Source organism: Delphinus delphis, chromosome 16 (assembly GCF_949987515.2).
Source record: "Delphinus delphis chromosome 16, mDelDel1.2, whole genome shotgun sequence".
In the NCBI taxonomy this organism is placed as follows: domain Eukaryota; kingdom Metazoa; phylum Chordata; class Mammalia; order Artiodactyla; family Delphinidae; genus Delphinus; species Delphinus delphis.
Window position 1 is genome coordinate 23,748,979 of NC_082698.1, and position 15,787 is coordinate 23,764,765.

The 15,787-nt window shown below is 40.8% G+C and overlaps 1 protein-coding gene across 1 annotated transcript in view; it reads right to left on the reverse strand.

Annotated features, from left to right (window-relative positions):
- Positions 1 to 15,787, reverse strand: part of SORCS3 (sortilin related VPS10 domain containing receptor 3) — a 576,395-nt gene that overhangs the window by 203,981 nt on the left and 356,627 nt on the right. The window contains exon 5 of the mRNA XM_060033570.1: positions 11,006 to 11,079. Coding sequence (XP_059889553.1) covers positions 11,006 to 11,079 — 74 coding nt within the window. The remainder of the gene's footprint in view (positions 1 to 11,005; positions 11,080 to 15,787) is intronic.

Genomic DNA, 15,787 nt, shown 5'->3' on the forward strand with positions numbered 1-15,787 from the left:
AAGCTCTTCTCCTATTTAAATCCTCAACCCCCCACCCTCCGACAGGAATGAATCTCTAGCCATATCACACTCTCCTGGTCATTTCAAATTTCTTAAAACATGTATTTTCTTTATAATGTAAAGAATCTTAAGGCACCAGAATTTCCATGGTTGTCCAGTGGGTAAGACTCTGCACTCCCAATGCAAGGGGGCCAGGCTTCGATCCCTGGTCTGGGCATGCCGCAAATAAGAGTTTGCATGCCGCAACTAAGAGTCCACACGCTGCAACTAAAGATCCCGTATGCCGCAACTAAGACCCAGCGCAGCCTAAATAAATAAATAAATAAATTTATTTTAAAAACTCAACATTTAAAAGAAAAACAAAAGAATCTTAGGGCACCAACTATATGTGCATGTAGGCAAATTACAAATACGCCTCATGGCTATCCAATTCGGTCATGCCAATCTGAAGAAAGATGTTATGTATAAAATATCTTTACTTACAATAGCACCAAAAGTAACAATTCCTAGAAATAATATTAACTAGAAATGTGTAAGACTGGTATAAAGAAAACGATACAACTTTTACTGAGGAACAAAGAAATAGTGAAAAAGGAGAGACAAACCATATGGCCAAAAATGAAAACTGGATATTGAAACTATTCAGTTCTTGCCAAATGAATTTACAGCTTTGCTGCAATTCTAATCAAGAATCTAAATAGTTGCTTTATAGGGAGGGGGAACGAGGGAAATTTTGAAAAATGACGAAGTTATTTCAAATTTATCTGGATGGGGTTTCCCTGGTGGCGCAGTGGTGGAGAGTCCGCCTGCCGATGCAGGGGACACGGGTTCGTGCCCCGGTCCGGGAAGATCCCACGTGCCGCGGAGCGGCTGCGCCCGTGAGCCATGGCCACTGAGCCTGTGCGTCCGGAGCCTGTGCTCCGCAACGGGAGAGGCCACAACAGTAAGAGGCCCGCATACCGCAAAAAAAAAAAATTTATCTGGATGAACAAATGAGTAAGATAAGTCAAGAATATTTGGAAAAAGAAGAAAAGGTTCTATTTTTGTTTTTTTGTTTTGTTATGTTTTGCAGGAGAGGAGACTTGCCCAGCCAGGCACTATGTTGTGTTATAAACAATAATTAAACACAGTCTGGTCTGGCTCAGGGCACAGAGGACTGACCAATCCAGCAGAATAAAGGCTGCTGACAAACGCTACCAACATCAACGGTCCCTAACTTCCGACCAGAGTTTCTCCTGCAGGAAACCATCAGAGGAAACAGTCAGAAATATGGGCACAGAATTAGGTGGGAAGATGTTCATTGGATTTTAATTACTTAAAAAAATAAAAATCCTATAAAACCTAAAAATATCAATCAGTGTGGATAAAATTATTAAATTATAAAAATGATTAAATTATAGTCACAAGAGGAAATAGACAAGTATCAATATGAGATTTCTGAAGCATAATATAGGAGAATGCACAGTCTTTAATATATATAATTTAATATATAATATATACATATTATATATACTATTTAGTAAAGAAGCATTACAAATCAGAAAACTTCAGCTAATATTTACATGACCACAGGTTGAGGGCACGATTTAAACATAAAGTAATAGAAGACATTATAACAGGAAAAATAAAAAGATTTGATCATTTTTTTTAAGTAAAAAGTATGTTTGATATCATAAGGCAATTAAAATCCAAAGAACAAACTGGAGACAATATTGAAACAAAATGAGACCATATAAAAATGCCCATAATAAAGAAGAAGCAAAAACAGATGGTCACATAAAAAGAAATACAATGGCTAATAAATATATGTCTAAGCTCACCAGTCTGATAAGAAATGCAAATTAAAACAAGGAAAATCCATTTTTGCATATTAAACTAGATTACTTTTTTAAATTAAATTTTTATGAGGTGCAGTGAAATGGTATTTCACTAGTTGGAGTGCAAATTGGTATAAACTTTCCAGAGAACAATTTGGCATGCTAATATTTATATATATACATATTGTTTTGGTAGTCTATCCTTAAAAATTATAATAATCAGACCTTGAAAAGATAATTACTTAAAGGTTTTCAAAACAACATTCCACTGCCTTCCTTAACAGTAAAAGTGCAGAAGCAAGATCAATATAAAATAATAGTAGAGTGATTAAATTATTATATAGCCACCCATTAAGATACAATGTAAGTAATGCAAGTTTTAAATTATGTTTAGAGAGTGTAGAGAATGGTACAGGAAGATATTCAAGTATGTTTTAAAAAGATACAAAATTTTATAAACAGCATGATCTCAATTGTAATAAAAACTTAAATATATTGAAAATTATACTATATTATAATAGAGGAAAAAGTCTATGAAGAAGTACTTGATTTTTTAAGTGGTGTTTTCTGGGCAGTGAAATTAGAAGGAATTATTTTCTTTTTATTTTCCTGCCTTTCCTTGAACGTATACAATAAGCTTGTATTGACTCTACAACCAGAAAAAAAGTAGTTAAATTGTGTTTGTGTCTTTTAAAAATTATTTTTGTAGTTTTAGCATTGCCTCTCCATCTTTTCCTACAAGCCTCAGACACTTCTGCTCCAGGACTCTTCTTGGTGAGAAGTTCTCTGGCAAGTTTGCATTTCTTCTTAAGGTCTTCCCTGCTTTACACCCTGCTATGGACTGAATTGTGCCTGTCCGCCCCCTGTCCGCACCCCCCACCCCCCACCATTCATATGTTGAAGCTTTAACCCCCAAGGCAATGGTATCTGGAGATGAGACCTTTGGGGAGTAATTAGGTTTAGATAGTCATCACGGTGGAGTCCCCATGATCACATTAGCAACCTTATAAGAGGAAACACCAGAGAGCTAGCCTTTCCTCTCCACCATGTGAGGACACAGCAAAAAGGTGGCCATCTACAAGCCAAGAAGAGAGTCCTCTCCAGAAACCAACCATGCTGGCAGCCTGAACTCGTACTTCCAGCCTCCGGAAGTGGGAAAAAATACACTTCTACTGTTGATGCCACCCAGTCTGTGGCAGTTTGTAATGGCAGCCTAAGCAGATTAATATACACCCCTAACCCAAAATGGAGCAGAGCACCCTTAGATTTCCTCAACAAGAAAAAGGGTGATTCCGCATGCCTGCAACCCTGTATCCAATCTATGTGTTAAACAGCCTCTGAGCCTTCGGCTGGATGCTTTCTCCTTGGGCTGCTCAGCTCAATATCCTTCTCTTTCTTCTCTCTCTAGGCCTCTCCCTGACCCTCCAATTCTCAGATTCCCTAGTCAAGGCTACTAAGCCCAGCTCACTACTATCAATGTATTCAATGTCCCCACTTCTTTATGTAGGGAACAAGCCATTGCCATTTAGGCAATCTGAGTTTCAGGAAGACTAGAGCAGTCAAAGTGCTTTACTCCACGTGGGCCTCTCCTGACCCCTCCTCAAAGGACAATAACCTCTGAAATCTCACCCACTGAGAAAAATCAAATTTGCTCCCCTCTGGAAGTTTATTAGTGAGATTTGTCTGTCTCTGAGCTGAAGGACTACTTCTCATGTCCTTCACAGAATCATCAGAGTGGAATAAGCATCTGGAAACCATGTGTCTCTAACTCCAGAGAAACCAGCCAAAAAGCTGGGGAAAGAAGAAATGGTGTTTCTATTTGTATCTTGGAATTTTTCTTACACTGAATTAGGTGAGTGGATGTGGCTATCTCTGAATTCTTTTTGACACACAGAAATCTTTTCAGATTTCCCAAGGCAGGGTCAAATATGATGCCTTCCCTTCACAGTAAAGAATTCACTTAAGTCTACAGCTACTTATGTCCCCTTATGTCCCCTCCTTTGTAGAACTCATCTATGCTAAGCATGATCACCACGTGAGTCCAACAGGTCTTGACTTCAACCAAAGAGGTGAGTGTTCTGTTTTCCTCAGCGCACTGGATTGACGACCACGTGTAGCTTTCGAACACTGCATTTGCTTTCGGCATTAAGGCAGCTCTTCCAAGGCCATGATATGCAACCAGACATGCAGCATATGGGTGGCCCCCTCAGCAAAGGAGAACTGATTTCCGCTTGCAAGCTGAGCTTTCACATCTCCCCTCCTGACCCTGCATGTATTATTTTGAATGTATTTTTAAATTGCTACACCATTTAAAAAATGTAAGGGAAAGTTGAATCAAATATTATTTGTGGCATACCCTGGTTCGCAAAGGGCCTCTAAACCTGATTCCTTCCACGAGGTCGATGCCTAAATCCCATTATTTGAGATTGCAAGTGACTGTGTTTGCAAAATCGCAGATGCAGCTTCAAAAATTCACCCAATAATGTTAACTTTGTTTGAAAAGACCTTGACTTTCCAGGAAGCAACCTCAAATCACTCTGCCTGTTCCTTAACTCTGTCTTTGTCATGGATAATGTATTAATAGCCAAAGGGTGACTCGCCATGTAGTTCTTCTGGAGCCACAGTTTGGGAGCCCATCCTTGAAGCAAAACAGAACCCATTCCAGAACAGGTGAGACCTATAGAGTTTAAACTGAAGTAAAGGTGTAAGAGGGTTCACCCAGCCACATTATCTCAAGGTAATCATGCACCATTTTCGCTTCCTGCTTCTCTGCCCTATTGGTCCACCCTCACAGCTGCTACTAGGCTGAGCTGGGTAAGTCTAGGACTCAGATATTTGGGATTTTTGTAAGGGAAATGAGCACTTCTCTGAACAGGAATGTGCACACTTGGCTCATGCGCACACACACACACACACACACACACACACACACACACACACACAGGCAATAAACATTATTCTCACAAAGCAAAATCCTGCCCATCAAAATGTAAAACAGAATAGAATAGAATGAAACAAGTTCAGAAAACCTCACTAAAAAACTTAGCAGTTGGGCTTCCCTGGTGGCGCAGTGGTTGAGAGTCCGCCTGCCGATGCAGGGGACACGGGTTCGTGCCCCAGTCCGGGAGGATCCCACATGCCGCGGAGCGGCTGGGCCCGTGAGCCATGGCCGCTGAGCCTGCGCGTCCGGAGCCTGTGCTCCACAGTGGGGGAGGCCACAACAGTGAGAGGCCCGCATACAGCAAAAAAATAAATAAATAAATAAAAATAAAAAACTTAGCAGCTAAAAACAGCAAATATTTATCATCTCACTGTTCCTATGTGTCAGGAATCTGGGCATGACTCAACTGGGTGCCTGTGTCTCAGGGTCTCTCACAAGCCTTCAATAGATGTGCTGGCCAGGGCTGCAGACTCACCTGAAGGCTTGACTAGAGAAGGACCTGCCTCCAAGCTCACTCACATGATTGTTGGCAGGATTCGGTTGTTCCTCATTGGAACCAAGCTGTTGGCCTGAGGCCCTTAGTTCCCCACTGACTACTGACTCTAACCTCCCTCAGTTTCTTGTCACACGGGCCTCTCCACTGGGCAGCTCACAAAGCAATTACAAGACTGCACCTAAGACAAAAACCATTGTCCCTTGGTAGCCAAATCTCCGAAGTGACATCTTATCACCTGTGCCACATTCTAGTCACTAGAAGCTAGTCGCTAAATGCAGCCCAAACTCAAAGGGAGGGGACTATACAGTGGCATGGTCTCCAGAAGACAGAGGTCATTGGGGGCCATTTCGGAAGCTGCCTGCCACAAGAATGAAGTAAGTATTAACTATAAATACTCATACTTGCACAGGTGTGAATATACAATAGCACCAAATTGATATCTTTAATGACAGGTGTCAAAGATACTCAAATGAACATATTCTGAGGTTATTATTCTCCTTTCAGTGGTAATTAGAACAAAGTCATTAAACACTAACAATCACCAATTCCCCCTCCTACATGTTCTAAGGGATATACAGCAAACAAAGATTGATTTCCTGGGGGGTAGGGTGAGAGTGATAGATGGTGAGGTAGAGGGGAGAGGGTAGGTCATTCTATATAAGAAAAGCTTATGATACTTGGGGAGGAAGGTGTGTGGGGATAGAGGGGTGCTCTGGAAGGGGATGTTCTGTGGACAATAAATCTCTGTGACTGAGAATAGTTTTAGAACCCATGGAAAGAGAAGGAAAAGTTGACAAGGTAACTACCATGACGATCAAGATCTTGGAGAGACAGATATGGGCAAAGGATAGTTTTAGAAAGACTCACTGTGTGGTGGGTGATATAATGCTTCTTGGCAACTCCCTTCAAGAAAATGTTTAGTAAAAACCTACATTGCTCTAAAATGCTTTCAGTGTTGAATTTGGGTCACACCACTTGAACGCGACACTCCGTTGAGACTGGGGAAAACATAAATTTTTATTTGGGCTACCCAGGACACTGGTCCGAGAAAACAATCCTAGATATTAAGGAAATATTCATAAAATATTAACCAAACTGTTATTTATGATAGTGAAAAATATGAACATTTCCAATGTCCAATAAAAATAGAGTAATACAGTATGTATCTTTACATAACGAAGAGTTGCATAGACAATTAAAATGATGGCTATAAAGATTTTATAATAACATAAAAATTGTTACAATAGCATATGAAGAGGGGAGAAGGGAGATTATACAAATTCACAGGCAATATGTTTAGGCTACACATTAAAGAGCATAGGCACACAGAAAGAGACTGGGAAAAACAAGAACGATGAAAGATTGGAAAGGAAATATTGCAATGAAAGGGTTTTTTAGTCCATATCCTTCCTTTCTCCTTTAGAAGATATTTTCCTAGGATCTCCTATGTATACACACCAGGGAGGACACGTTTTGCTTTTCCATTCTCCCTACCCTCCCTCATGACCTTTCTAAAAGAAGAGAAAAGAAGCTGCTGGCAGAGCCATCGCTAGAAATCTACAGTGAGTAAGCCGACCTTAGTCAAAGGACAATAGAGCCCATCCCGACTGTCCCTACACACCAGCCACTCCAGCCTGCATCCAGGCATCACAACAGCTCAGAAGAGCTGTCCACAAGGGACTCTCTCCATGAGCCCCCTAAAGTGGGCTATCTACAACTTGTTCTACATCTGTTGATTCTTATAAGGTTTTTAAAATCTAAAAACCAGTCTATTCTGCAACCCAAATACTCCAGAAAAGAGGTAAGAGTTTAAGTTCCTGGCACCTTAGTGTGTATTACTTTACCAGAACACTCTCCTGCAGTGACAGCAAGGAAGAAGAAATGGACCCTGATCTTTCAGGAGAGAGAACAATTAAGGGGAAGTTAGTAAGGAAGAGACATAGGACACATTCTATCTCTCCTTCAAGATAAGGTACGACCAAATGATCAGGGATCAGAGGCACTTAGAGGCCAGTCCAGTTACACAGAGAACTCAGCAAGGCCTAGGATGCCTGTTCTCTCAATGAAAAAGAGGCCAGAAGAGGGTGAACACCTAGGGAGGGTGAGGGGCTGCAGAGGCAAAGCTGTGAACCGTCACAAGAATTCATATTGGATGTGCAGCGAAAACAATCTTCCCACAGCAGAATGGGCCTGCCTGTTAAGTATCTTCCAATGGAAGGGTGGAAATACTATTCATTTGTAGCTCAGTAGGATATTAAAACAAAAACCAAAACCAAAAATCCCCACTTTTCCCCTACAATTGCTCTGCCCAAGCAGAGACTAGAGAAAGATTACGTTAGGCTACTTAGCCACTCCTGTACTCTCCGTGCAAACTAAAATTGCTACAACAGTTGGGGTGATGAATGCGAGCGTAATCTGCCTGTTAACCAGGTATCAAATGAGTGAAAAGGTCGCATATAAAGGAGTGTTCACGTCAGTCTGATTCTCAGGGCATGAGTTTGATGGCCCAGTCACTCCATGGTGTAAGATTCCTAGGTGACCTCTCTTGACGGCATTAGAACATCTGGAATTCATAAAGAAAACTGTACCTCTAGATGAAGCTTTCATGACTGATGCTAATGAATATTATGCCCCATGCCCTGTCTAACCCACAGGCACTGTGGGGCACTAAGGAGGAAATGGATCATGACAGCCCCTTATGATTCCCAATGCATTTTCACAGCCATTACATTGATCATCACTGGAGATGGTCGATTCTTCTCCAGCACACTTGGCAGAAATCTTTTCTGAATCACAGTGTTCTTCCCCCCAAGTCCCTTCTAGGTTGCTACTTTCCGCCAACTGAGGGCAACAGGGGAGAAGAAACCTAGCATTCGTGAAGGATCTATCCCTAGACATTTGAAAATCTCCAAATTATAGGTAACAATATTTGGACAATATTTTGTCTGGTTAGCATGTTCACTCTGTTTGTCTACATATCGCAAGATAAGAGTCTTTTATTTCAATGTCTTGTTTTTGGCATGACTGCCCTGTCCCCAGTGCGTCCCCACCGTCCCTAATACCACTTCACCCTGCAGCAACCCTCCCAAAGAAGCAGCTGTAGGGCTTTGGGTAGTTGATTTGTTTTGTTTTTACCATGTCAGAAGAATTATGACTCCAGAAAGAGTGAGGACAATAAAGTTAGGTTGAGATGTGGATTCTTGGCAGTAAATTAGACCCATTCGATTGTTATCAGATGTCCACAGGTAAACAGTCTCACTGGGAATGGGATTCAAATTTGCATCCCAGAAAAATGACAAATCACTTATGCGTCACAGTCTTCAGAACTACTGGTAAACATAGTATTTAAAACATAACTTACAAATTAAAAATCTGAAATGGTGAAACGAAATTGCCAAGAGTCCAGTTCCGAAAGGATTATATCTGGTCCTTTCAAGAAGCATATGAAACTGACAAGAAGAATATTGTTCCCATTGCACAGATGCGGAAACCAGAGCTTGGAGAGGCGCTCTCTCAACCAAAGCTGTGCCCTACACCCTGAGAAATGCACACTTTGTCTTTCCTCAAGGAGGTGCCCTGTCGATATTTCCACTCCCAACCCATACAAGCCATGTCTCTCCAACATAAGCGCTTTCAACAGCCATGAATGCTGTCATTGGGGAAAATTAAAAAAAGGTCTGTGTAAAAGGAGCTCTTCCTCTGCAACTCCTATGGCACCTAAAAGAATGATCACAGCAATTATACATCAGAAATGGAGAAGTGATAATACAAAAATGGAATTTTCAGCTACCACTTGGCTAGCCAGCACAGGCACTAACTTTTATATTTCCCCATGGGGGCATATACGAAAGAAGCACAGCGTGGAGAAGAGGTGAAATGCAATTGCCAGGACCTGGGGATTTATCCTTTCTGCTACACAAAGGAAGGGGGAAGGCAGACAGCAACTGGAACATTCTCTCCTTGCTCTTTGCAAAACAAAGGAAAATGCTGCCCTTCATCCACTTAACTTAATTTCCTTCAGAAACAATGACAAGTCTTATCCAGTCTACTGTACTTTCCTTCTCCGTCAACGTGACTTCCTAGTCGGCTAACTGCCTTACCAGCTCAAGAGTTTGTTCCAGAAATAGCAGAGGGCTACTTTTTTCTTTTTGAGGGACTTCTGAGTGTTGGCGCACTGAGAAACCGGCAAAAAGCAAAAAGGCAGTAGTTATATAGCTAGAACATCAGAAAAACAAATACTTCCTTTTTCCGCCTTAGTCTATTGAAAAAAAATCTTAATACAATTCTAAATACGACCAAATAATCATTGTAATACTAGTTACAGACCAAATAATAGTTGGTCTGAAAAGGGGAAAATAACTGGGCATAGCCAAGGTATTGAGTCAAAAGCAGTGATCCCAATTCCCTTTTTTCTCCCGGTACTTTGTGTATAATACGACACGGTTGATTTTCACAGTGTGCTTCCGCAATCATCATTTTAATTCTGGACAAAGTTCTATAGGTGCAGAGGGGACTGGGTGAAAACGCTGCTTCCAAAGATGTTGGTATGGTTGTATAGACATACAGGGATACATATACCTACATGACCACCACCCACACACACACCACCCCCACCTTGTGGAAGGCATAAATGGCCATCTCGTGACTTCTTAAGGGACTGACTAAGGTATTTAAAATGAGACATGGAAGAGGTACTACTTTCAAATACTGTTAATTTTTTTCTGCTTTTAATTAAGCACATACTTAAGCATATTATACACTCTGGTGTATGCTCCCTACATATATCTGGCCATCACTTCTGCCGAAATGAAAGCGAGGTACAACTAAGAAGCATTTCATAGAGCAAGGAAGAGTAAAAGGAAAAATTATACCAAACCAAGTTTACTTTGCTACAACCGAGGTAACAACAGTACGCATGTATTTAAAAAATACCAATTAATAACAACACCTGCACCTTGTACAAGAGTAAATCTGTTCTCCCTGATAATACCAACTAAAATTTACAACATAATATATAGTTAATGAAGTATTTTTCAATTAAAAAAGAATGACATTTTCTGATTGGAGGAAGGGCTAATTCTTCATCTTAAACACATATTCACTCTTTAAAAAGTTTTTCAAAATGTGCTCCACAGAAGTGGCTCTGAAGGATTCAGGTGTGACGTGAGAAAGGGATTCTGGAGTGAAATGAGTTTGGGAATCAGTAACTTTGTGTTTGGCAGCTTCCCTCCCTCTGGGCTTCTCCAGAGTCTTCAATATCCTAACGTGAATCCTGAGTCTCCAGGAGGGCAGAGTTAGATAACCGTTACCTAAAATTATGTGACCACAGAAATGCCTTTGGAAGGAGAACCACTGTGTGGAACTAATGTTATTCAGACTATGTTTTCGGAATACTGCTTTTAGAATAGGTTCATGAAATATCTACTATTTTCCAAAAAGAAGGGAGACTAGTACACAGCTAAGAGCACCCCATCATGACCTTCTCATGGAGCTCTCCAGCCCATAAATCACCAGGGATTATGCTACACGCAGAGTCTTTCTCAGGAAGTCTTAGTGGGGCCTGAGATTGTGCGCTTCTAACAAGTTCCCAGGTGATGCGGATGCTGCTGGTCTGTGAACCAAACTCTGAGCAGCAAAGGGCTAGGACGCACATGACCTCAAGTGCTGAAGGTGTCCAGGAATTGTCCCGAGTGCTATGTTGTCTGATAATTCCTTATCCAAGAGGGTGGTGAGACTGAGGACGGGGCTTACCAGTAAAACCTGTTGGGTGTGATGCGTTCATGCATGAGTTGCCACCGTCTCCCGAAGTCCATGGAGCTGTAGAGCTGCAAAACAAGGAAGTGAGGAGAGCATAAGTATCAAGGGACACTGTTTAACTGAAATACACGTGTCACCCTTCTGGAGATGAACATTCCAATCCATCAGAGCGCCTAATGCACTCAAGTAGGCATCCATTCTATCCAAATACATGAATATGACTGTGCTATGCTTATCATGGGGTCTTCTAATTCAATATACATCCAATACATCAGTTTCATTCAGGAAATATTACTGAACATTGGCACCATGAGTGAACTACGTTTTTTAAAGTCTCTTTTTTGTCCAGTAAATAACAGATATGTTTGTGTGCGGTCGTGTATATATACACACACACACACACACACACACACACACACACACATACATATAACTCAAAATAATCTAAAAGGTAGTTAAAGAGATATATTAGCATTTCTACTTTATAGATGAAGACATCAATGCTCAGTTCTACAAAGTGACTATAGCAGCCGTATGGAAAACCAGGATGTCTATGCTGATCTAGCAGACGCCAGGTTTATACTACAACGCATCAACTCCACCAACTCTCACAGTATTTATTCAGACCAGGCTCTTACTCCATGAGTAAGTACCAACTACTATGTGTGTCCAACTCTGCACATGGGAAAAATAGGCAAAACTACTCTGACCCTCAAATATACATACAGGTCCACCACATCAAACGGGAAAATGGGGCAAAGGCTAAGGCTCCAGGAGGTGAGAGATGGGAAAGATAAACTGGGGTAAAAATGGAACAATGAGGCTTCCTGAAGAAATATATTTTGAGCTAGGCCTTTGGAAATAGGTGGTGTGGACCAGAGAGAAGGTGGATTGAGATTTTCCTGGGTGGAAGAGACAATGTGGAGAAAGGTGTTAATATGGCTAAGGTCTTGAGCTTGGCTCTGGGGGCGCTTCTAAGAGAAAGGAGGGATGTGATAACAGTTGCTGGCCAAAAGCAGGTGGAGGCTGTCTGTCTGTCTGTCTCCCTATTCATCCATCCATCTATCTATTTGCAGGTGTTTTTATATCTCTCTGTATGTACATTTATATTGGAGAGGGGCTTGGGAGGAAGGAGAGGGTTTGTGAGGACCAGACCATCCCATATGGGAAGAATTTATCCACATAATTTATTGCAAGAACTGAGTATTCCATGCAGGGTTTTAAGAAATAGATCACTTTCTTTCCCATGGCATATGCTGAGACTTAAGACAGATGTTTCTCAATTAAATATAGGAGAGACTTTGGTTGGTGCCATCTATAACCCAGAGATATCAATCAGACTCTCTGTCGGCCCTGCTTCCAATCTGAGCAAACAGAACCCCAAATTCCTTCAAATAAAACCAGGAGAGGAAGACTGTGTCTTCCTCTGCTGCAAACTCTAGCAACAGGTCAGGCAAAAACCTTGAGGGTCACACCGACCCCTGAATCCGCCAGGGAAATCATCAGACCCTCCATCATGGAGGCTGCTTGTCGTGGCAGAACGCCACCCACCACAGCTCCTGCTCGCGTGCACTGCTGGGAGAAGCACAGCTCCTCTCATCCCATGCTCTTCCCAACAGAAACAACTAGAGCTCAGTGCCGATCTATGCATCCAAGCCTGTTCCACTTCCTGCCTCCCTGTCTCTGGTTTTGCTTTTTCAGCTTTTCAGTTTGACTGATGAGAGAAAAATCAAATTGAATTCTCTGCCTGGAGGCTGGTTCAGATGAACAGAAAGAGTAGGCTCCTATTCATTAAGGGCCTTGGGTTAGCTATCTTGTCTCTCAATCTACAGTAAGTTGCTGAGTCTGAAATGAATTGTATTCTCCCACAAGCTGAATCTTTGCAGCCTCTCCATCTATCCATCCATCCATTCATTCATTCACTAAAAGTACATCAAACAACTACTATGCTTTAAGCACTGAACTAAGTGCCCAGATTACAAAGGTTAAAAATACCGTGGATAGTAAAAGATAGAAATCCAGACAATTACACTGCCATGCATTATATGTCATAATATTAATACTGTTTATCTCTGCAATGGTAAGATTGTGGGCAATGGACATTTTCTTCTTTCAGTTTTTGGGATTTTTAAAAAATTATTGTGAACATGTATTACTTTAGTAATTTAAAAAATGAAAGCTCTGACACTGAAATAGAAACAAAGCACATAGGAAATCACTCAACAGAAAGTGCTAGAAGATTGTTTAATGGTATGAAAATGTTCATTATATATTATTTATTTAAAAATATGTTACAAACCATGCACATATCGATGCTAATTTTATTTAAAGTATTGCATAACTTGAAATATATTAGAAGAGAATATGTCAAAACATTAGTAGTGGTTATCTCTGAATTGTGGAATGATGGGTAATTTATATACTTTTTAAAGCTTCCCATTATTTTTAGATTTCTTTACAATAGATATATATTATACTTCAATAGTAATAGTAGCCTATGGTTTATTCTATTTAAATTTATGTAACAATAATTTTCTTTTTATAATGTACATGTTATATTTATCTATCCTTTAAAAGACCAAGAATTAAACTTGCAATTTTTCCACCGGGGAACTGGAATTAGACAAAGCAACATGGGACTTTCCATAAAATGGTATTTCACAGAGGTTATTATCATGGATAGCGGTGAATGAATCCTTCCTTGGACAGAAAATGTATTAGCTCACGCAGTGTTTATATAGTCCTGCATGGCTTCAACCCAAAGTGTTTCATGCAACATTAAAATAAAATGTATTTTCCAAACAATAAACATGTTTAAAACGTTTCTTGTTTACACAAAGTTACACATGAGATGGTGTTCTCCTCCATATACTGCCTTACGATGTCCCCTCCCTTCAAGGATGTCATTCTTGGACTTTTACCAAAGAACAATCCAGACCCCCTTCTCTCCCTTCTTCCACTATATGTCATGGTCTCATCTCTCTTAACAAGCACGCACTCAGCAGTGACATGCACACGCAGCGCCCTAAATGAATCATCGGAACAGCTGGAAAATATGAAAGAGCACGTTCTTTTCCTTATTGATTCAGTTATTCGTTCCTTAATTGTATCAGCCTGCCAGGGAAAAGCATCTGATAGCTGAAAAACTAAAGAGGCAATTTAATCAATGTAATATTCCACAGGAAGAACAAGAAGTTGTATCTGGAAAGCTTAAGTTCAAAGAATAATACGACTGCATTAGGAGGTTATGGGTTGAATTATGCCCCACCCCCCAAAAAAAGATCTGGCTAAGTCCTAACCCCCAGTATCTCAGAATGTGACCTTATTTGGAAATAAGGTCTTTGAAGATGATCAAGTTAAAATAAGGTCAGGATGGGCCTTAATCCAATATGACTGATATTGTCATAAGGAGAAATTTGGACACACAGACAGACACAGAGGGGAGACAATGAGAAGACACCCAGAGAGAAGGCCATGTGAAGACAAAGAATTTTAGTGATGTATCTACAAGCCAAGGGATGCCAAAGACTTCTGGCAAATCACCAAAAGCTAAGAAGAATCGAAGCCGCCCCTATAGGTTTTAGAGGGAGCATGGTCCCGCTAACACCTTCATTATAGACTTCTAGCCTCCAGAATGGCGGGACAATGGAATTCTCTTGTTCCAAGTCATCCAGTTTGTGACACTTCGTTATAGCAGCCCTAGGAAACTAATACAGGCATCTTACTCTTGCTACCAGGAGTAATAGTGACAGATCTGGCTACATTTTTCTGTTGTTTTCTTGTCTCCACTCCTAGGCATTTAGTTGTAAGGCCAGAAGTATTATTTAGGGCCAGACTGTTGAATCTGTGGTTGAAAACCAAACTCTCATTTGCCTATATTTCTCTGTCCTGTGCCTTTTTACCACACCCCTAAGGATATTTTCTAAGAATAACTGTGAATTCATAAAGACCATATGGCAGCAACCAGACATAATCAGAAGGGGCAACAAACTATACATTTTATAGCAGCTTTTGGTATTCCAGCCAGATTCCCTAGAGCCAGCAGATCTCCCATGTACAGGGAAGGACGGTTCGGAATACATTTATATAAAAGCTCTCCCCTGTAGGCAAATTCAAACTTAGTGTGTAACTGTCCTGATTTTTTGCTCAAAACCCATGGAGTTTAGGTAGCATTCCACTGAACTATGGCCATGACGATCTTGGTCTTCAAAAAAAAATGAGACTGGTTTCTGCTCAAAATAAGGTCTCTGCACCTTTTTCCTTGGTAGCCACAGAGCAAGTGGGAGGGCTTGGCTGGCTTCTGCAAGGTTGCAGGAAGAATCCCCTGTGTTGTGGCAATATTAGTGGTAGGCAGAAGAGAAACCAGGTCACATGGCAACAAAGAGTCCTTTCTAACCTGTGCCTCTGGTTGCTTCCTCAGATGTTCTCCAAAGAACTCCTTTCTTGATAACAAGGGGAAACAACTGCATCCAAGGTCCCTCTAAGCTCTGGAGATGTAGACAAGAACTTCTGTCCTCAGTAACCATTTTTCTTTGCCCTTAGGAGTTATAAGGCATCTACACCATAAAGATATTTATAAAAAGACATAGACAGTCACCTAGTTATGCCATCCTATTGGAGATGGCAACATTTTCCTTCCCTTCTTGAAGATTTCTAGCCACGAAGATTTTCTCTCTCTCAGATGGTCTCTCATCATCCATTCCTTCATTTAACAAATATTGATCAAATGTCTATTAAGAACCAAGCACTGTTCTGTGGGTTTAGGATACATCAGTA